The 22,500-nt window shown below is 47.6% G+C and overlaps 1 protein-coding gene across 8 annotated transcripts in view; it reads left to right on the top strand.

The window, feature by feature from the left end:
* Positions 1-22,500, top strand: part of LOC110528752 (arf-GAP with GTPase, ANK repeat and PH domain-containing protein 1) — a 282,636-nt gene that overhangs the window by 115,566 nt on the left and 144,570 nt on the right. For 5 of the 8 annotated variants that reach the window (XR_005037373.1, XM_036951834.1, XM_036951831.1 and 2 more), the window contains exons 2-7: positions 7,227-7,285; positions 8,967-9,054; positions 14,502-14,516; positions 18,199-18,284; positions 20,905-21,046; positions 21,405-21,539. Coding sequence is in view for 7 of the 8 variants with exons in the window: in XM_036951834.1 (XP_036807729.1) it covers positions 7,227-7,285; positions 8,967-9,054; positions 14,502-14,516; positions 18,199-18,284; positions 20,905-21,046; positions 21,405-21,539 (525 nt within the window). In the remaining variant the exon portion in view is untranslated. The remainder of the gene's footprint in view (positions 1-7,226; positions 7,286-8,966; positions 9,055-14,501; positions 14,517-18,198; positions 18,285-20,904; positions 21,047-21,404; positions 21,540-22,500) is intronic. The other 3 variants (XM_036951836.1, XM_036951835.1, XM_036951833.1) reach the window with 1 other exon arrangement.

Here is a 22,500-nt window from a genome sequence, read left to right as displayed (position 1 = left end):
GTAGTGTAGTGACTGTCTGCCTGTAGTGTAATGTCTGCCTGTAGTGTAGTGTAGTGACTGTCTGCCTGTAGTGTAGTGTAGTGACTGTCTGCCTGTAGTGTAGTGTAGTAACTGTCTGCCTGTAGTGTAGTGTAGTAACTGTCTGCCTGTAGTGTAGTGACTAGTGTAGTGTCTGCCTGTAGTGTCGTGTCTGCCTGTAGTGTCGTGTCGTGTCTGCCTGTCGTGTCGTGTCTGCCTGTCGTGTCGTGTCTGCCTGTCGTGTCGTGTCTGCCTGTAGTGTCGTGTCTGCCTGTCATGTAGTGTAGTGACTGTCTGCCTGTAGTGTACTGTAGTGACTGTCTGCCTGTAGTGTACTGTAGTGACTGTCTGCCTGTAGTGTAGTGTAGTGTAGTGTAGTGTAGTGTAGTGACTGTCTGCCTGTAGTGTAATGTCTGCCTGTAGTGTAGTGTAGTGACTGTCTGCCTGTAGTGTAGTGACTAGCGTAGTGTCTGCCTGTACTGTAGTGATTGTCTGCCTGTAGTGTAGTGACTGTCTGCCTGTAGTGTAGTGACTGTCTGCCTGTAGTGTAGTGTAGTAACTGTCTGCCTGTAGTGTAGTGTAGTGTAGTAACTGTCTGCCTGTAGTGTAGTGACTGTCTGCCTGTAGTGTAGTGACTAGTGTAGTGTCTGCCTGTAGTGTCGTGTCTGCCTGTAGTGTCGTGTCGTGTCTGCCTGTCGTGTCGTGTCTGCCTGTCGTGTCGTGTCTGCCTGTCGTGTCGTGTCTGCCTGTCGTGTCGTGTCTGCCTGTAGTGTCGTGTCTGCCTGTAGTGTCGTGTCTGCCTGTCGTGTCGTGTCTGCCTGTAGTGTCGTGTCTGCCTGTCGTGTAGTGTAGTGTCGTGTCTGCCTGTAGTGTAGTGTCGTGTCTGCCTGTAGTGTAGTGTCGTGTCTGCCTGTAGTGTAGTGTCGTGTCGGCCTGTAGTGTAGTGTCGTGTCTGCCTGTAGTGTAGTGTCGTGTCTGTCTGTCGTGTCGTGTCTGCCTGTAGTGTCTGCCTGTCGTGTCGTGTCTGCCTGTAGTGTCGTGTCTGCCTGTCGTGTCTGCCTGTAGTGCCGTGTCGTGTCTGCCTGTCGTGTCGTGTCTGCCTGTAGTGTCGTGTCTGCCTGTAGTGTCGTGTCTGCCTGTCGTGTCGTGTCTGCCTGTAGTGTCGTGTCTGCCTGTCGTGTCGTGTCTGCCTGTAGTGTCGTGTCTGCCCGTAGTGCAGTGACTGTCTGCCCGTAGTGCAGTGTCTGTCTGCCCGTAGTGCAGTGTCTGTCTGCCCGTAGTGTAGTGTCGTGTCTGCCTGTAGTGTCGTGTCTGCCTGTCGTGTCGTGTCTGCCTGTCGTGTCGTGTCTGCCTGTAGTGTCGTGTCTGCCTGTCGTGTCGTGTCTGCCTGTAGTGTCGTGTCTGCCTGTCGTGTCGTGTCTGCCTGTCGTGTCGTGTCTGCCTGTAGTGTCGTGTCGTGTCTGCCTGTCGTGTCGTGTCTGCCTGTCGTGTCGTGTCTGCCTGTCGTGTCTGCCTGTAGTGTCGTGTCTGCCTGTAGTGTCGTGTCTGCCTGTAGTGTCGTGTCGTGTCTGCCTGTAGTGTAGTGTCGTGTCTGCCTGTAGTGTAGTGTCGTGTCTGCCTGTAGTGTAGTGTCGTGTCTGCCTGTAGTGTAGTGTCGTGGCTGCCTGTAGTGTAGTGTCGTGTCTGCCTGTCGTGTCTGCCTGTCGTGTCTGCCTGTCGTGTCTGCCTGTCGTGTCTGCCTGTAGTGTCTGCCTGTAGTGTCTGCCTGTCGTGTCTGCCTGTAGTGTCGTCTGCCTGTCGTGTCTGCCTGTAGTGTCGTGTCGTGTCTGCCTGTCGTGTCGTGTCTGCCTGTCGTGTCGTGTCTGCCTGTCGTGTCTGCCTGTCGTGTCGTGTCTGCCTGTAGTGTCGTGTCTGCCTGTAGTGTCGTGTCTGCCTGTAGTGTCGTGTCTGCCTGTAGTGTCGTGTCTGCCTGTAATGTCGTGTCTGCCTGTAGTGTCGTGTCTGCCCGTAGTGCAGTGACTGTCTGCCCGTAGTGCAGTGTCTGTCTGCCTGTAGTGTAGTGACTGCCTGCCTGTAGTGTCGTGTCTGCCTGTAGTGTAGTGTCGTGTCTGCCTGTAGTGTAGTGACTGTCTGCCTGTAGTGTCGTGTCTGCCTGTAGTGTAGTGTAGTGTCTGTCTGCCTGTAGTGTAGTGTCTGCCTGCCTGTAGTGTAGTGTAGTGTAGTGTCTGTCTGTAGTGTCTGTAGTGTCTGCCTGTAGTGTAGTGTCTGCCTGTAGTGTCTGCCTGTAGTGTAGCGTAGTGTCTGCCTGTAGTGTAGTGTAGTGTATGCCTGTAGTGTAGTGTATGCCTGTAGTGTAGTGTAGTGTAGTGTCGTGTCTGCCTGTAGTGTAGTGTCGTGTCTGCCTGTAGTGTAGTGTAGTGTCGTGTCTGCCTGTAGTGTCTGCCTGTAGTGTAGTGTAGTGTATGCCTGTAGTGTCGTGTCTGCCTGTAGTGTAGTGTAGTGTCTGCCTGTAGTGTAGTGTAGTGTCTGCCTGTAGTGTAGCGTAGTGTCTGCCTGTAGTGTAGTGTAGTGTAGTGTATGCCTGTAGTGTAGTGTAGTGTAGTGTAGTGTAGTGTAGTGTCTGCCTGTGGTGTAGTGTCTGCCTGACACAGATTGTCCCTGATGAATTAGTAAAGCTAACACTGGTCCAAATGGAGGCCTAAATGGAACAGGGTTGTTTGTGGTCCTCAGTCCTGTCTGATGGTGGGGTCTGTGACCTACTTTCCCAGCAAGATAACACACGGGGGTGTCTGGAGAAAGGGAACGGCTGAATGGTGTGTGTGGCACAGTTGGTAGAGCCTGCAATGCCAAGGGTCATGGGTTCGTTTCCCGCTGGGGCCACCCATACGTGAAAATGTATGCATGCATGACCAAGTCTCTCTGGACCAAGTCTCTCTGGACCAAGTCTCTCTGGACCAAGTCTCTCTGGACCAAGTCTCTCTGGACCAAGTCTCTCTGGACCAAGTCTCTCTGGACCAAGTCTCTCTGGAACAAGTCTCTCTGGATAATAGTGTCTGCTAAATGGCCTTCTATTAGAACAGCACTGTGTTGTGTGGGATTATAACAAGCATGAACAGAGAGTCCTTTTCTAGAATGACCTGTGTCAGCTCCCTCCAGGGTAACACTGTGGTGAGTGACTGGATGGCCCTGATAAAACTGACCACACACACGCCAGTAACCAGCAGTGAATTGTGTGTGTGACTGTTACTAGTTAGGTGTGTGTGTGTGACCGTTACTAGTTAGGTGTGTGTGTGTGTGTGACCGTTACTAGTTAGGTGTGTGTGTGTGTGACCGTTACTAGTTAGGTGTGTGTGTGTGACCGTTACTAGTTAGGTGTGTGTGTGTGTGTGTGTGTGTGACCGTTACTAGTTAGGTGTGTGTGACCGTTACTAGTTAGGTGTGTGTGTGTGTGTGACCGTTACTAGTTAGGTGTGTGTGTGTGTGTGTGTGTGACCGTTACTAGTTAGGTGTGTGTGTGACCGTTACTAGTTAGGTGTGTGTGTGACCGTTACTAGTTAGGTGTGTGTGACCGTTACTAGTTAGGTGTGTGTGTGTGTGTGACTGTTACTAGTTAGGTGTGTGTGTGTGTGTGACCGTTACTAGTTAGGTGTGTGTGTGTGTGACCGTTACTAGTTAGGTGTGTGTGTGTGTGTGTGTGTGTGTGTGACCGTTACTAGTTAGGTGTGTGTGTGACCGTTACTAGTTAGGTGTGTGTGTGTGTGTGTGTGTGTGTGACCGTTACTAGTTAGGTGTGTGTGTGTGTGACCGTTACTAGTTAGGTGTGTGTGTGTGTGTGTGTGTGTGTGACCGGTACTAGTTAGGTGTGTGTGTGACCGTTACTGTGTTAGGTGTGTGTGCTGTGTTGAGTGTTCTACAGTATCTGCTGTAACAACCAGTGAGGAGGAGGAGGAGAGGCTAGGAGGTCTTGGGAAATGAGGGGAGTGATTGAAGTGGCAGAGGGATGGCAGTTTATTCCCCCCACGCATTACTACACACACAAACTGTACACAGCACACTGCAATTATAGACGACAATACACTGTTTCACCCACGCTCATTTAGCAGTCACTCACACATGCACCACCCATTATTACAGTCAAGTCAACAGATTCCAAACACATTCACATTACAGTCTCTCAACTCAACCTCCTCACACAGCTGTAACCTACAGTTAAATAAACTGGCCCACACACTGACCTCACTTAACCTTCCATCCATCCTGCCAGGTCTAATCTCTGTCTCATAAACAGCAGAGGGTGAAGTGGAGGAATGTACACATGACCGACAGAACGAATCAGAGTAGAGGCCACATCTCCTGTTAGTCCACTAGCCTTAATAACAGACAAGGAAACGGGTGTGGCGTAAGGACAGTTGGCATCAGAATGCCTTATATGTAATGACTAGCTCCACCCCCTAACCCTCTCACCTCTATGGGTCTAAGCCACGCCCACATCCCCTCTGATTGGGGCTTTGGTTAGCCTGGTTCCTCCTGAAAGATCTATTCTGGCATTACCCGTGTGTAGCCAGAGAATGGCCCTGCCAGCGCCACAACAGTGAGCCAATTTGGAGCTCAGTGGCTCCAATAGAGCCAGTCGCAGAGCAGCTGGTGTGATATTAAACATTAAGAGTGTGACCGGCTCCACCGCGGGCCTGCTGCTTTTGTTTGGCAGCCATGCTGGGCCTCTGATGGATAATACGACCTGGGCCCAGTCAGGCTAATGGGCCTCACAGCCAGGGAGATATTACACCTAGCCAGTATCCTCACAGCCAGGGAGATATTACACCTAGCCAGTAGCCTCACAACCAGGGAGATATTACACCTAGCCAGTATCCTCACAGCCAGGGAGATATTACACCTAGCCAGTATCCTCACAGCCAGGGAGATATTACACCTAGCCAGTAGCCTCACAACCAGGGAGATATTACACCTAGCCAGTAGCCTCACAACCAGGGAGATATTACACCTAGCCAGTATCCTCACAACCAGGGAGATATTACACCTAGCCAGTAGCCTCACAACCAGGGAGATATTACACCTAGCCAGTATCCTCACAGCCAGGGAGATATTACACCTAGCCAGTATCCTCACAGCCAGGGAGATATTACACCTAGCCAGTAGCCTCACAGCCAGGGAGATATTACACCTAGCCAGTAGCCTTACAGCCAGGGAGATATTACACCTAGCCAGTAGCCTCACAGCCAGGGAGATATTACACCTAGCCAGTAGCCTCACGGTCAGGGAGATATTACACCTAGCCAGTAGCCTCACAGCCAGGGAGATATTACACCTAGCCAGTAGCCTCACAGCCAGGGAGATATTACACCTAGCCAGTAGCCTCACGGTCAGGGAGATATTACACCTAGCCAGTAGCCTCACAGCCAGGGAGATATTACACCTAGCCAGTAGCCTCACAACCAGGGAGATATTACACCTAGCCAGTATCCTCACAGCCAGGGAGATATTACACCTAGCCAGTATCCTCACAGCCAGGGAGATATTACACCTAGCCAGTAGCCTCACAGCCAGGGAGATATTACACCTAGCCAGTAGCCTCACAGCCAGGGAGATATTACACCTAGCCAGTAGCCTCACAGCCAGGGAGATATTACACCTAGCCAGTAGCCTCACAGCCAGGGAGATATTACACCTAACCAGTAGCCTCACAGCCAGGGAGATATTACACCTAGCCAGTAGCCTCACAGCCAGGGAGATATTACACCTAGCCAGTAGCCTCACAGCCAGGGAGATATTACACCTAGCCAGTAGCCTCACAGCCAGGGAGATATTACACCTAGCCAGTAGCCTCACAGCCAGGGAGATATTACACCTAGCCAGTAGCCTCACAGCCAGGGAGATATTACACCTAGCCAGTAGCCTCACGGCCAGGGAGATATTACACCTAGCCAGTAGCCTCACGGCCAGGGAGATATTACACCTAGCCAGTATCCTCACAGCCAGGGAGATATTACACCTAGCCAGTATCCTCACAGCCAGGGAGATATTACACCTAGCCAGTAGCCTCACAGCCAGGGAGATATTACACCTAGCCAGTAGCCTCACAGCCAGGGAGATATTACACCTAGCCAGTAGCCTCACAGCCAGGGAGATATTACACCTAGCCAGTAGCCTCACAGCCAGGGAGATATTACACCTAGCCAGTAGCATGTCAGCCAATACCACACACACCTACTATGGGCAGTATTCTTCAGGATTCGTGGTATAGCTGTGTAACGGATGTGAAACGGCTAGCTTAGTTAGCGTGGGCGCTAAATAGCGTTTCAATCAGTGACGTCACTTGCTCTGAGACCTTGAAGTAGTAGTTCCCCTTGCTCTGCAAGGGCCGCGGCTTTTGTGGCGCGATGGGTAACGATGCTTCGAGGGTGACTGTTGATGTGTGCAGAAGGTCCCTAGTTCGCGCCCGGGTATGGGCGAGGGGACGGTTTAAAATTTGTACTGTTACATTGATGCTGTTGACCCGGATTACTGGTTGCTGCGGAAAAAGAGGAGGAAGGTCAAAAGGGGGGTGAGTGTAACGGATGTGAAACGGCTAGCTTAGTTAGCGTGGGCGCTAAATAGCGTTTCAATCAGTGACGTCACGTGCTCTGAGACCTTGAAGTAGTAGTTCCCCTTGCTCTGCAAGGGCCGCGGCTTTTGTGGAGCGATGGGTAACGATGCTTCGAGGGTGACTGTTGATGTGTGCAGAAGGTCCCTAGTTCGCGCCCGGGTATGGGCGAGGGGACGGTCTAAATTTGTACTGTTACAGCTGGTAGTAATAGTAGTTGTTCAGTGTAGTGTATCATCGGTCTTGTTGACTTGCTGTTCCGTGTGTATGTACAGCTGATATGCTCTACTGAAGACATCCATTCAGACCAGACAGGAAGTATCTCTGAGAGGATGCAGCTATCCTAGCTGTCACTCAGCTGTCATCTTTCATGTTACGCTCCTATCCTCCCCGAAGTCTCTCCTACTCGTCTCCTCATCCTCCCCCTTTCTTCTCGTTTGTCTGTCTCTTTCCTCCCTGTTAGTGGGTGACTACTGGGCAGGAACAGATTGGAACCCTTGTTGCCGTGACGTCTGGAGGACATGTATTACAGCTTGTCAGACCTCTGATGTTATCTGGGTCTTGTGTGTGTGCCGTTGATTGACAGGCTTCTCTCTCTTTGTTGCAGACGCCTTTGTGAACAGCCAGGAGTGGACCCTGAGCCGATCGGTACCAGAACTCAAAGTGGTGAGTCTGAAATCCAGTGAGTCTTCTCCTGGACGTACATGTACACAGACTAGGAATGAGGTCAAAACTTGAAACAGAATAGAATTGCCTTCCTCTATATTCCATATTCTCTATATTCATGTATGCATCTGAGGCAGTCTTCCTCTATATTCCATATTCTCTATATTCATGTATGCATCTGAGGCAGTCTTCCTCTATATTCCATATTCTCTATATTCATGTAGGCATCTGAGGCAGTCTTCCTCTATATTCCATATTCTCTATATTCATGTAGGCATCTGAGGCAGTCTTCCTCTATATTCCATATTCTCTATATTCATGTAGGCATCTGAGGCAGTCTTCCTCTATATTCCATATTCTCTATATTCATGTATGCATCTGAGGCAGTCTTCCTCTATATTCCATATTCTCTATATTCATGTAGGCATCTGAGGCAGTCTTCCTCTATATTCCATTTTCTCTATATTCATGTATGCATCTGAGGCAGTCTTCCTCTATATTCCATATTCTCTATATTCATGTAGGCATCTGAGGCAGTCTTCCTCTATATTCCATATTCTCTATATTCATGTATGCATCTGAGGCAGTCTTCCTCTATATTCCATTTTCTCTATATTCATGTAGGCATCTGAGGCAGTCTTCCTCTATATTCCATATTCTCTATATTCATGTAGGCATCTGAGGCAGTCTTCCTCTATATTCCATATTCTCTATATTCATGTAGGCATCTGAGGCAGTCTTCCTCTATATTCCATATTCTCTATATTCATGTAGGCATCTGAGGCAGTCTTCCTCTATATTCCATATTCTCTATATTCATGTATGCATCTGAGGCAGTCTTCCTCTATATTCCATATTCTCTATATTCATGTATGCATCTGAGGCAGTCTTCCTCTATATTCCATATTCTCTATATTCATGTATGCATCTGAGGCAGTCTTCCTCTATATTCCATATTCTCTATATTCATGTATGCATCTGAGGCAGTCTTCCTCTATATTCCATATTCTCTATATTCATGTATGCATCTGAGGCAGTCTTCCTCTATATTCCATATTCTCTATATTCATGTATGCATCTGAGGCAGTCTTCCTCTATATTCCATATTCTCTATATTCATGTAGGCATCTGAGGCAGTCTTCCTCTATATTCCATATTCTCTATATTCATGTATGCATCTGAGGCAGTCTTCCTCTATATTCCATATTCTCTATATTCATGTATGCATCTGAGGCAGTCTTCCTCTATATTCCATATTCTCTATATTCATGTATGCATCTGAGGCAGTCTTCCTCTATATTCCATATTCTCTATATTCATGTAGGCATCTGAGGCAGTCTTCCTCTATATTCCATATTCTCTATATTCATGTATGCATCTGAGGCAGTCTTCCTCTATATTCCATATTCTCTATATTCATGTATGCATCTGAGGCAGTCTTCCTCTATATTCCATATTCTCTATATTCATGTAGGCATCTGAGGCAGTCTTCCTCTATATTCATGTAGGCATCTGAGGCAGTCTTCCTCTATATTCATGTAGGCATCTGAGGCAGTCTTCCTCTGAAGATCTTCTCAGCTTTATCCACTGCAGCACAACCATTCTGATTATTACAAGCCAAAGTAGAAGATATGCAAAACCAGGAAACAGCCTCACTTCCCTGTTCTTCTTCCTCCCCCAGGGCATTGTGGGTAACCTGGCCAGTGGGAAGTCTGCGCTGGTTCACAGGTACCTGACAGGAACATACGTCCAGGAGGAATCTCCAGAAGGTAAGACCAGGGTGCTCTCTGCTGCTCACCACGTCTGTGTTTGTGTCTGTACCAGTGTGTGTGTCTGTACCAGTGTGTGTGTCTGTACCAGTGTGTGTGTCTGTACCAGTGTGTGTGTCTGTACCAGTGTGTGTGTCTGTACCAGTGTGTGTGTCTGTACCAGTGTGTGTGTCTTTACCAGTGTGTGTGTCTGTACCAGTGTTTGTGTCTGTACCAGTGTTTGTGTCTGTACCAGTGTGTGTGTCTGTACCAGTGTGTGTGTCTGTACCAGTGTGCGTGTCTGTACCAGTGTGCGTGTCTGTACCAGTGTGCGTGTCTGTACCAGTGTGCGTGTCTGTACCAGTGTGCGTGTCTCTACCAGTGTGCGTGTCTGTACCAGTGTGCGTGTCTCTACCAGTGTGCGTGTCTGTACCGATGTGTGTCTGTACCTGTCAGTGGAGGACTCTGAAATGGCACCCTTTTCACTACTTTGTTTTAGGGCACTATATATAGGGAATAGGGTGCCATTTCAGATGCATATCATGTCTGTCAGTCGATAGCGGTGTGGTTGGGTAGGGAAAAGCTTCTTAGAAAGCCTTAATAAATTAACCAGGGTGCCGTGCTCATGCTTAAAACTTCCTGACGCTACCAATCCCTGTAGCGGGATCATCTCCGTCTGCAACCGCTGAATAGCATAGCGCAATAGTCAAATAATATTACTAGAAAATATTCATATTCATGAAATCACAAGTGCAATATTTTGAAACACAGCTTAGCCTTTTGTAAATCACCCTGTCGTCTCAGATTTTGAAATTATGCTTTACAGCGAAAGCAATCCAAGCGTTTGTGTAAGTTTATCGATAGCCTAGCATAGCATTATGTACACTTAGCATCATGAAGCTTGGTCACGAAAATCAGAAAAGCAATCAAATTAACCGTTTACCTTTGATCTTCGGATGTTTTCACTCACGAGACTCCCAGTTACACAGCAAATGTTCCTTTTGTTCCATAAAGATTATTTTTATACCCAAAATACTGACATTTGTTTGTGGCGTTATATTCAGAAATCCACAGGAAAGAGCGGTCACGACAACGCAGACGGAAATTCCAAATAGTCTTCATAATGTCCACAGAAACATGTCAAACATTTTTTATAATCATTCCTCAGGTAGTTTTTAAAAGATATATAATATATCAACCGAGTGTGTAGCTTTTTTCCATAACAGCGGGAGGAACAATGGCCGGTTTACTCAATTGTGCACCAACTCACTCTGAGAGCCCCCACCTCTCCACTTACGCAATGTGATCCTTCACGCTAATTTTTCAAAATGAAAGCCTGAAACTATGTCTAAAGACTGTTGACACCTTAGGGAAGCCACAGAAAAAGGAATCTGGTTGATATCCCTTTAAATGGAGGACAGGCACGCATAGGAACACAGAATAACACAAAATAAGAGGCTCTTCCTGATTGGATTATCCTCAGGCTTTCGCCTTCAATATCAGTTCTGTTATACCCACAGACAATATTTTGACAGTTTTGGAAACTTTAGTGTTTTCTATCCTAATCTGTCAATTATATGCAAATTCTAGCATCTGGTCATGAGAAATAGGCTGTTTACTTTGGGAACGTTATTTTTCCAAACATAAAAATAGTGCCCCCTAGCTTCAAGAGGTTTTAACTACACCGCCTGCTTAACCCAACTGCCCAGCTACAAGGAGCTGGAGAGAGCAGTATGTTAGTCCTGAAGCTAGTGTTCTCTCCCTGTTACCTCTCCTCAAGCTAAGCCTGAGGGGCTCCTCTCCTCCACTCCAGGCTGCGTCTCAATAGTCCAGTGTCCTCTCCTCCACTCCAGGCTGCGTCTCAATAGTCCAGTGTCCTCTCCTCCACACCAGGCTGCGTCTCAATAGTCCAGTGTCCTCTCCTCCACTCCAGGCTGCATCTCAATAGTCCAGTGTCCTCTCCTCCACTCCAGGCTGCGTCTCAATAGTCCAGTGTCCTCTCCTCCACACCAGACTGCATCTCAATAGTCCAGTGTCCTCTCCTCCACTCCAGGCTGCATCTCAATAGTCCAGTGTCCTCTCCTCCACACCAGACTGCATCTCAATAGTCCAGTGTCCTCTCCTCCACTCTGCATCTCAATAGTCCAGTGTCCTCTCCTCCACTCCAGGCTGCATCTCAATAGTCCAGTGTCCTCTCCTCCACACCAGGCTGCGTCTCAATAGTCCAGTGTCCTCTCCTCCACTCCAGGCTGCATCTCAATAGTCCAGTGTCCTCTCCTCCACTCCAGGCTGCATCTCAATAGTCCAGTGTCCTCTCCTCCACTCCAGGCTGCATCTCAATAGTCCAGTGTCCTCTCGTCCACTCCAGGCTGCATCTCAATAGTCCAGTGTCCTCTCCTCCACACCAGACTGCGTCTCAATAGTCCAGTGTCCTCTCCTCCACTCCAGGCTGCGTCTCAATAGTCCAGTGTCCTCCTTTAATCATCTCCTCTCCTCTTGTTCAGCTGCAGTAGTCTAAAAGAAGTGGACAAGTACCAGTCAGATACATGGCAGTCATCGCTCATCTGTCCTATTGCTTTCAGCTCTCCTGTGGCTTCATATCAATGCAGATGAAGGAAAGGAGATTGGGAGAGGAAGTCACCAGACACTATTGAGATGCAGCCCTTCATGTAGCGTTAGCGTGTTAGCATCATCAGTTCGGTCCAGGCCCTGGGGAGACAGCCATACTCTGCATCCATTATTGAAGCTTAGAGGAGGCACCCTGCCAGCTCTGCTCGCCCACATACGGGAGCCCTCTCTACGCTCTACTTTCAGAGACCTCAGCATGTTAATATTTCAACACTCTGTGTGGAAAACGTTGCCTCATAAATGTACATTTGACATTTTAGTCATTTAGCAGTCTCTCTTATCCAGAGAGACTTAACCCCAATTGTTCCTTTAAGTGCCTTGCTCAAGGGCATATTGACATATTTTTGAAACCTAGTCGGCTCAGGGATTTGAAACCTAGTCGGCTCAGGGATTTGAAACCTAGTCGGCTCAGGGATTTGAAACCTAGTCGGCTCAGGGATTTGAAACCTAGTCGGCTCAGGGATTTGAAACCTAGTCGGCTCAGGGATTTGAAACCTAGTCGGCTCAGGGATTTGAAACCTAGTCGGCTCAGGGATTTGAAACCTAGTCGGCTCAGGGATTTGAAACCTAGTCGGCTCAGGGATTTGAAACCTAGTCGGCTCAGGGATTTGAAACCTAGTCGGCTCAGGGATTTGAAACCTAGTCGGCTCAGGGATTTGAAACCTAGTCGGCTCAGGGATTTGAAACGGCAACCTTTCGGTTACTGGCCCGATGGTCTTAACTGCTAGCCTACCTGCCGCCCTGTAGATGGGTTTAGATAGTCTTATAGGGGAATAGCCTAGTAAATATTGAGACACCTATTGGAAGGTTTAACATTTAAATGCAGGAGTAAAACTGAAGGATGATCTGTGTGTCCCACTGTATTTGTCTGTCAGTCACTCTTCATAGCTGCTGGCTTGAGTCTGTGCATGCCGGTGGCAGGCTAGGGAATATCCAAAAAGTCACTCTTCATAGCTGCTGGCTTGAGTCTGTGCATGCCGGTGGCAGGCTAGGGAATATCCAAAAAGTCACTCTTCATAGCTGCTGGCTTGAGTCTGTGCATGCCGGTGGCAGGCTAGGGAATATCCAAAAAGTCACTCTTCATAGCTGCTGGCTTGAGTCTGTGCATGCCGGTGGCAGACTAGGGAATATCCAAAAAGTCACTCTTCATAGCTGCTGGCTTGAGTCTGTGCATGCCGGTGGCAGGCTAGGGAATATCCAAAAAGTCACTCTTCATAGCTGCTGGCTTGAGTCTGTGCATGCCGGTGGCAGGCTAGGGAATATCCAAAAAGTCACTCTTCATAGCTGCTGGCTTGAGTCTGTGCATGCCGGTGGCAGGCTAGGGAATATCCAAAAAGTCACTCTTCGTAGCTGCTGGCTTGAGTCTGTGCATGCCGGTGGCAGGCTAGGGAATATCCAAAAAGTCACTCTTCGTAGCTGCTGGCTTGAGTCTGTGCATGCCGGTGGCAGGCTAGGGAATATCCAAAAAGTCACTCTTCGTAGCTGCTGGCTTGAGTCTGTGCATGCCGGTGGCAGGCTAGGGAATATCCAAAAAGTCACTCTTCATAGCTGCTGGCTTGAGTCTGTGCATGCCGGTGGCAGGCTAGGGAATATCCAAAAAGTCACTCTTCATAGCTGCTGGCTTGAGTCTGTGCGTGCCGGTGGCAGGCTAGGGAATATCCAAAAAGTCACTCTTCATAGCTGCTGGCTTGAGTCTGTGCGTGCCGGTGGCAGGCTAGGGAATATCCAAAAAGTCACTCTTCATAGCTGCTGGCTTGAGTCTGTGCGTGCCGGTGGCAGGCTAGGGAATATCCAAAAAGAAAAATGTCAACAACTCAACGGGTGTTTTTCGCTTCTTTGCCTCTTGATTATAACAGTCAGCTGCCAAGAGAAACACAATCCAGCATTTGAAGGCAGAATGTGTTTTAGCGAAGTTAAAACGACAAGCCTTCGGTCTTTGATCCAGGCAAATTCTTGGCACCGCCGCCCATCTAGGAAGTGTTTCCACCCAAAAGAACTCTGTCTCTTTGATATAGTTGTTCCATGACCAATGGCCCAACAAAAATAGAAAATCCCTGCTTGATCACACGCGCTGTCTTAACCACCTATCTAAAAATGGATGCTCCAAAGACGGTCCCCAATTCTCCTCGAAATTGATTGAGTTGTAGGCTGCTGTAGTTGCTCCCACGACCTAGTAACCACCTAACCACACAGAGCCGCCAACCAGGCCTATTCTTAGTGTGTATACTGGAGTCTGCAGAGGGAATGGCAGCCAGTACTGACTGCTGTGGTGGTCTCTCTCAGGTCCTCTCAGACACACAGCGTATGAATGGACACATTATGAAAGGTTATAGAACACCGACCCAAACACACCTGGCTCTTGTCACAACGTTCTCACAACGTCACCACAACGTGCTGGCTGCCATGTTAACACAACGTAAGGGCCCAATGTAGATAGCATAATGCAGGATAGTTGTGTGTGAGGTTATGGTAGGTCATGTGACATCAGACAGCCTCAGATGTGCTTATAGCTACTAGGATCTGTTTAAAGACCTGCTCTTCTACCACCCACTGACTGGCCAGGGGTGATGTGCGATTGTGACATTCTATGTGATAACCCCACTGCACTCTCCCTACCCCCTCTCCTCTCACAGCTCTAGGCTGTACACTCAACCTGGGACGCTTGGTCTTCTCTCTAGACTCTCTGACCTAGGGTGTCTGTCTGTCTGTCTGTCTCTGTCTCTGTCTCTGTCTCTCTGTCTGTCTCTGTGTGTGTTTAATTTGAACTGAGAATATAACTTGTCTGCACCTTGGATTTGCTTTTATTTCCTCTCTTTGTTCTTGTCTGCATTTGTAACTAGCTGACGTGGATGCAGGTAACTATCCTCTTCTCTCATTCTGTCTGTGGCCCTTGTGGAATGTTTTCCTCTCTGCTCTTGGGTCTTACCATTTCACAGTAGCAGCTTGATAATAGGTCAGGTTGCCCATAATCATTCCAGATATCACCACAACAATGCATTCTGTAGCTAAAGTGCTACTCTGAATGGCCACAAGCCAGGTATTTCCCACTTAGACGATCTAGTGTGACAGTCAAGCGAGCAGCTAGATGATGAACCTGAGGCTGATCAAGTTGCTGCTGTGCTAACATTTAGCTTGTAGCTTCACGTAGCTAACCCTCTCCTTTTCACTCTGTCACTGTGTCTGTTGTTTCATTTGTGGAGCCACAACTCACCCCTTCTCTGTCACACACACACACACACACATTACACACACACATTACACACACACTGAGCAGCTGACTCAGCAGAGAGCCAAGCCACAAAGCTGCACCAGCAGGTAGCCTAGTGGTTAGAGTGTTGGGGCGGCAGGTAGCCTAGTGGTTAGAGCGTTGGACTAGTAACCAGCAGGTAGCCTAGTGGTTAGAGTGTTGGAACGGCAGGTAGCCTAGTGGTTAGAGCGTTGGGCCATTAACCAGCAGGTAGCCTAGTGGTTAGTGCGTTGGGCCATTAACCAGCCTAGTGGTTAGTGCGTTGGGCCATTAACCAGCCTAGTGGTTAGTGCGTTGGGCCATTAACCAGCCTAGTGGTTAGAACGTTGGGCCATTAACAAGCAGGTAGCCTAGTGGTTAGAGCGTTGGACTAGTAACCAGCAGGTAGCCTAGTGGTTAGAGTGTTGGAACGGCAGGTAGCCTAGTGGTTAGAGCGTTGGGCCATTAACCAGCAGGTAGCCTAGTGGTTAGTGCGTTGGGCCATTAACCAGCAGGTAGCCTAGTGGTTAGAGCGTTGGGCCATTAACCAGCCTAGTGGTTAGAGCGTTGGACTAGTAACCAGCAGGTAGCCTAGTGGTTAGAGCGTTGGACTAGTAACCAGCAGGTAACCTAGTGGTTAGAGTGTTGGGCCAGTAACCGAAATGCCAGCTCGGGGATTCCATCTAGCAACAAGGTAAAAATCAGTCTTTCTGTCCCTGAACAAGGCAGTTAACCCACTGTTCCCCTGTAGGCTGTCATTAAAAATAAGAATTTGTTCTTCACTGACCTGCCTAGTTAAAAAAAAAATATATATAAAATGAGGATTTTCTCTGCATACAAATATGAGGGTGTGTGTATTTTGGTGTATATGCATATTTATTATTAGGGATTTTCCACACATTTTCTTATTTTTCCTGCATGGATGGACTCCACTTGGAGCTGCTTGGAGAGCAGAGAGGCCCTCCCTCTTCAAGAGGTCCTCGCCAGAGCGCTCTAAATACCCACCATGATTCAGTCTATAACCGGACTGTGCCCCCGCCACCTCTTTCCTCCCCCATGCCCCACCCAGCCCTTCGCCAATCTCCCCCCTGAGCAGATTGGAGTGGGCTTCCTTCCAGAACCCCGCAGCTGGAAAAAGAGCTGGAAAAAGACTTTGGGGAAAGCTGCTGCTGTGTGGTGCTGGCTGACTGACTGACCCATGGCCTAGCCTCTTCCTGTTCCCCTGACACACACACACACACACACAGCCAGTTAACCATGTCATTATGGGTTCCCTGCCTGGCCTGGCTCACATTCCAACCCCCAAACACCACAGATCTGGTTAGCAGCAGCTCACATACTTAAGACCTGAGCTGTATTAGATGGTATTGTTGACAGTTAAACGCTGTGGAAGTTGACAGGTTGCTTATCACTTTATTTTTAAACATTTTTTGTGTGTAAAAGTGCTCTTCATGCCATGCACACTAAGTTCCCTATAACTTGGGGATGCAATGTCTTGCTGTAGGAGACAGCCACTCTACAGTGTGTTGGTGTTTCTACTTTACGGGGTGCTAGACTGATGGTCAGTCTCTTTAACCAGGGAGTAAAACCCCGTGTTGTTGTCCCCCTGTGGGTCGAGGGAGTCAGACAGGGTCTGACTCCAAGGTTAGGTCTCAGTGTGCGACACATTCTGCACAGTGTGTTCAGTCTGTCCCGGGCCTGGCCCCCTTATCTCTCTACATCTCCCCCTCTTCATCTCTCTCTCTTCATCTCTCTACATCTCCCTCTCTCTTCATCTCTCTCTCTCTCTTCATCTCTCTCTCTCTCTCCATCTCTCTCGCTCTTCATCTCCCTCTCTCTTCATCTCCCTCTCTCTTCATCTCTCTCTCTCTTCATCTCTCTCTCTCTCTCTTCATCTCTCTCTCTCTCTTCATCTCTCTCTCTCTTCATCTCTCTCTCTCTTCATCTCCCTCTCTCTTCATCTCTCTCTCTCTCTTCATCTCTCTCTCTCTTTCTTCATCTCTCTCTCTCTTCATCTCCCCTCTCTTCATCTCTCTCTCTCCATCTCCCTCTCTCTTCATCTCTCTCTCTTCATCTCCCTCTCCCTTCATCTCTCCATCTCTCTCCCTCTCGTCCCCCTCTCTCTTCGTCCCCCTCTCTTTTCGTCTCCCTCTCTCTTCATCTCTCTCCCTCTCTTCATCTCTCTCCCTCTCTTCATCTCTCTCTCCCTCTCTTCATCTCTCTCTCCCTCTCTTCATCTCTCTCTCCCTCTCTTCATCTCTCTCCCTCTCTTCATCTCTCTCCCTCTCTTCATCTCTCTCCCTCTCTCTTCATCTCTCTCTCCCTCTCTCTTCATCTCTCTCTCCCTCTCTCTTCATCTCTCTCTCCCTCTCTCTTCATCTCTCTCCCTCTCTCTTCATCTCTCTCCCTCTCTCTTCATCTCTCTCCCTCTCTCTTCATCTCTCTCTCTCTCTCTCTCTCTCTCTCTCTCTCTCTCTCTCTCTCTCTCTCTCTCTCTCTCTCTCTCTCTCTCTCTCTCTCTCTCTCCCCCCCCCCCCCCCCCCCCCCCAGTGCAGGCAGATCGTTAGATGTCAGTAATGCTGTGCTACATGACACTACTCCCAGAGGTCTTAGTACCCCTGGTTGGGGACCATAGCGCTACATGACACTCCAATAGGATGGCTCCCCTAGGATGGCTCCCCTAGGCTGGCTCCCCTAGGATGGCTCCCCAAGGCTGCTTAAGTACCTTACCACTCCCCCCCTTGGTCACAGCCCATACCCTCTGACCTTTCCATCTGAGGCCAAGGTTCATAGGTCAGCCTCAGAGCATCTAGGCCAGAGAAGAGTTGAAGGTCATATTGTGAGAGAACATCATTCTAACAGGTCTCACAGATGAAACATGTTTTTCTGAGGAATGACCTGCTGGGACACACACACACACACACACACCGCTGTCATCTCTGTGTGTGGTTTACCTGTACAGCAGCATTCCTCTCATTCTCCTGTGGGTAGTCATTATCACCATCTAGTCCTAGACGGCTGACATCCTCAGTGTGTGTGTGTGTGTCTTTCCATTGATCATGTCTCCTTCTCACTACCATTACCTCATCAAAACATTTTTACTACGCATTTATTACATCATCACAGTTAGTTGAATTCACTCTCGCTGCTCTAACTCTATATAGCTATCCTGCTGAGATATCAACAGATGAAATGTGACATTGGACTAAAAGCTACGTGAGTTTAGTTATACTGTGGTTACTCATGTAGTATTTGATCCGTCTCCATGTTAGTCCCTCTCCTCTCTCTCATGGTATGTGTTGTTCCTGCAGGGGGCCGTTTTAAGAAGGAGATAGTGGTGGACGGACAGAGCAACCTACTGCTCATCAGAGATGAAGGGGGCCCCCCAGAGGCTCAGGTTGGTATTACAGCTGTATTAACATGTACAGGGTTGCCTGTAAACAGATGTAGTCCGAGAGTAAAACTTCACTTTAATGGACATTCTCTGTTGATCACCCTTTTTAATCCAGAACTAGTTTTATTCAAATCAAATGTTATTGGTCACATGCACATGGTTAGCAGATGTTAATGCGAGTGTAGTGAAATGCTTGTGCTTCTAGTTCCGACAGTAATATCCAATGGGTAATCTAACCTAACAATTCCACAACTACTACCTTATACACACAAGTGTAAAGGGATGAAGAATATGTATATAAAAATATATGAATGAGTGATGGTACAGAACGGCATAGGCAAGATGTAGTAGATGGTATAGAGTACAGTATATACATATGAGATGAGTAATGTAGGGTATGTAAACATATTAAGTGGCATTGTTTAAAGTGGCTAGTGATCCATGTATTACATAAAGATGCAGCAGATGATATAGAGTACAGTATATACATATACACATGAGATGGGTAATGTGGGGTATGTAAACATTATATTAAGTGGCATAGTTTAAAGTGGCTAGTGATACATTTTTTACATCAATTTCCATTATTGAAGTGGCTGGAGTTGAGTCGGTGTGTTGGCAGCAGCCACTCAATGTTAGTGGTGGCTGTTTAACAGTCTGATGGCCTTGAGATAGAAGCTGTTTTTCAGTCTCTCGGTCCCAGCTTTGATGCACCTGTACTGACCTCGCCTTCTGGATGATAGCGGGGTGAACAGGCAGTGGCTCGGGTGGTTGATGTCCTTGATGATCTTTATGGCCTTCCTGTGACATCGGGTGGTGTAGGTGTCCTGGAGGGCAGGTAGTTTGCCCCCGGTGATGCGTTGTGCAGACCTCACTACCCTCTGGAGAGCCTTACGGTTGAGGGCGGAGCAGTTGCCGTACCAGGCGGTGATACAGCCCGCCAGGATGCTCTCGATTGTGCATCTGTAGAAGTTTGTGAGTGTTTTTGGTGACAAGCTGAATTTCTTCAGCCTCCTGAGGTTGAAGAGGCGCTGCTGCGCCTTCTTTACAATGCTGTCTGTGTGGGTGGACCAATTCAGTTTGTCCGTGATGCATACGCAGAGGAAATTAAAACTTTCTACCACTACTACTGTCCCGTCGATGTGGATAGGGGGCTGCTCCCTCTGCTGTTTCCTGAAGTCCACGATCATCTCCTTTGTTTTGTTGACGTTGAGTGTGAGGTTATTTTCCTGACACCACACTCCGAGGGCCCTCACCTCACATGCAGTCTGAACTACTAACCCCAGTTAAAACTACAATCCTTATTGGAAACACTATCAAAGCGTAGCCCCTGTTTTGGTAAAACGCTAAGGGGCGGAGCTGGAGAAATGTTATCACTCAACTTCATAGACCGTGAAACAAGCTAGTATTTAGGTTTCTGATGGGCTACGACTGTTGAACTAAGCTCATGAGGCAAGTTATATTCTTCAAGAATTAATGGGTGTATGTGTGATATATATATATATATATATATACATACATACATACACACACACACGCACGCACGCACGCACGCACGCACGCACGCACACACACACACACACACACACACACACACACACATATATATATCATTAATTTAGAAGTCCAAAAATAGATGTAGCAACTAATGATTCTTGCTTTAACATTACTGTCCTTGTCTCTTTCTCACATCATTCTGTTCTCTCCTCTTTCTCACATCATTCTGTTCTCTCCTCTTTCTCACATCATTCTGTTCTCTCCTCTTTCTCACATCATTCTGTTCTCTCCTCTTTCTCACATCATTCTGTTCTCTCATCTTTCTCACATCATTCTGTTCTCTCCTTTCTCACATTCTGTTCTCTCCTCTTTCTCACATCATTCTGTTCTCTCATCTTTCTCACATCATTCTGTTCTCTCCTTTCTCACATCATTCTGTTCTCTCCTCTTTCTCACATCATTCTGTTCTCTCCTCTTTCTCACATCATTCTGTTCTCTCCTCTTTCTCACATCATTCTGTTCTCTCCTCTTTCTCACATCATTCTGTTCTCTCCTCTTTCTCACATCATTCTGTTCTCTCCTCTTTCTCACATCATTCTGTTCTCTCCTCTTTCTCACATCATTCTGTTCTCCTCTTTCTCACATCATTCTGTTATCCTCTTTCTCACATCATTCTGTTATCATCTTTCTCACATCATTCTGTTCTCTCCTCTTTCTCACATCATTCTGTTCTCTCCTCTTTCTCACATAATTCTGTTCTCCTCTTTCTCACATCATTCTGTTATCCTCTTTCTCACATCATTCTGTTCTCTCCTCTTTCTCACATCATTCTGTTCTCTCCTCTTTCTCACATCATTCTGTTCTCTCCTCTTTCTCACATCATTCTGTTCTCTCCTCTTTCTCACATCATTCTGTTCTCTCCCTCCCCTTTCTCACATCATTCTGTTCTCTCCCTCCCCTTTCTCACATCATTCTGTTCTCTCCCTCCCCTTTCTCACATCATTCTGTTCTCTCCCTCCCCTTTCTCACATCATTCTGTTCTCTCCCTCCCCTTTCTCACATCATTCTGTTCTCTCCCTCCCCTTTCTCACATCATTCTGTTCTCTCTTCCTCTGTCTCTCTCCAGTTTGCCCTGTGGGTGGATGCAGTGATATTTGTGTTCAGTCTGGAGGATGAGATCAGTTTCCAGACAGTCTACCATTACTACAGCCGCATGGCTAACTACCGAAACACTGCTGAGGTACCTCTGGTGTTGGTGGGGACGCAAGGTGAGACACACACACTGGCACGCAGAGACACACGCACACTGGCACACACACACACTGGCATGCAGAGACACACACACACTGGCACGCAGAGACACACACACACACACACACACTGGCATGCAGAGACACACACACACTGGTACGCAGAGACACACACACACACACACACACTGGCACGCAGAGACACACACACATAGTTCTATACATGTTCTTGCATCTTTTCTCCAGCTGTGTGAAACCCCTTCCTTGGAGTGTCACTGCCACCTAACGCCTGTTTGTAATTACTGCAATAAAACATGCACTTCCTTTCTATCAGCACTAGAGGGCGCCACATGATTGACTATTTCTGTGATTGTAGATGCTATCAGCTCAGCCAATCCCCGGGTCATCGATGACACGCGAGCACGCAAGCTGTCCAATGACCTGAAGCGCTGCACCTACTATGAGACGTGTGCCACCTACGGCCTCAATGTCGAACGGGTCTTCCAGGACGGTAAGACTACTCCACCAGAGATGTTATCGAAAACTAAGATAACCCACCTTTTGAGTTGTCTGTTCTAACTCAACAATAACTGTAGTTCATGGATTCATCTTTCATTCAACACAACTTAGATACAGGAAGTAGGGAGACAGACTTATGATAATAAAATCACATTTTAGAATGTGTTTATGCAGATTAAATGTTTCTCACAGGTTGTGGATTTGGTTTAATCTGGGGTAGCAATTATCAGCCATAAAATACAGCTGGTCAGCTGAACCCACCACCTGTAATTCATACATCTCTACTGTGTGCAGCCAAATACATACATACATAAATACAGCTGGTCAGCTGACCCCACCACCTGTAATTCATACATCTCTACAGTGTGCAGCCAAATACATACATACATAAATACAGCTGGTCAGCTGACCCCACCACCTGTAATTCATACATCTCTACGGTGTGCAGCCAAATACATACATACATAAATACAGCTGGTCAGCTGACCCCACCACCTGTAATTCATACATCTCTACGGTGTGCAGCCAAATACATACATACATAAATACAGCTGGTCAGCTGACCCCACCACCTGTAATTCATACATCTTTACGGTGTGCAGCCAAATACATACATACATAAATACAGCTGGTCAGCTGAACCCACCACCTGTAATTCATACATCTCTACGGTGTGCAGCCAAATACATACATACATAAATACAGCTGGTCAGCTGACCCCACCACCTGTAATTCATACATCTCTACGGTGTGCAGCCAAATACATACATACATAAATACAGCTGGTCAGCTGACCCCACCACCTGTAATTCATACATCTTTACGGTGTGCAGCCAAATACATAAATACATAAATACAGCTGGTCAGCTGACCCCACCACCTGTAATTCATACATCTTTACGGTGTGCAGCCAAATACATACATACATAAATACAGCTGGTCAGCTGACCCCA

Source organism: Oncorhynchus mykiss, chromosome 18 (genome assembly GCF_013265735.2).
Source record: "Oncorhynchus mykiss isolate Arlee chromosome 18, USDA_OmykA_1.1, whole genome shotgun sequence".
Classification (NCBI taxonomy): Eukaryota; Metazoa; Chordata; class Actinopteri; order Salmoniformes; family Salmonidae; genus Oncorhynchus; species Oncorhynchus mykiss.
This window is presented reverse-complemented; position numbering and strand designations above follow the sequence as displayed.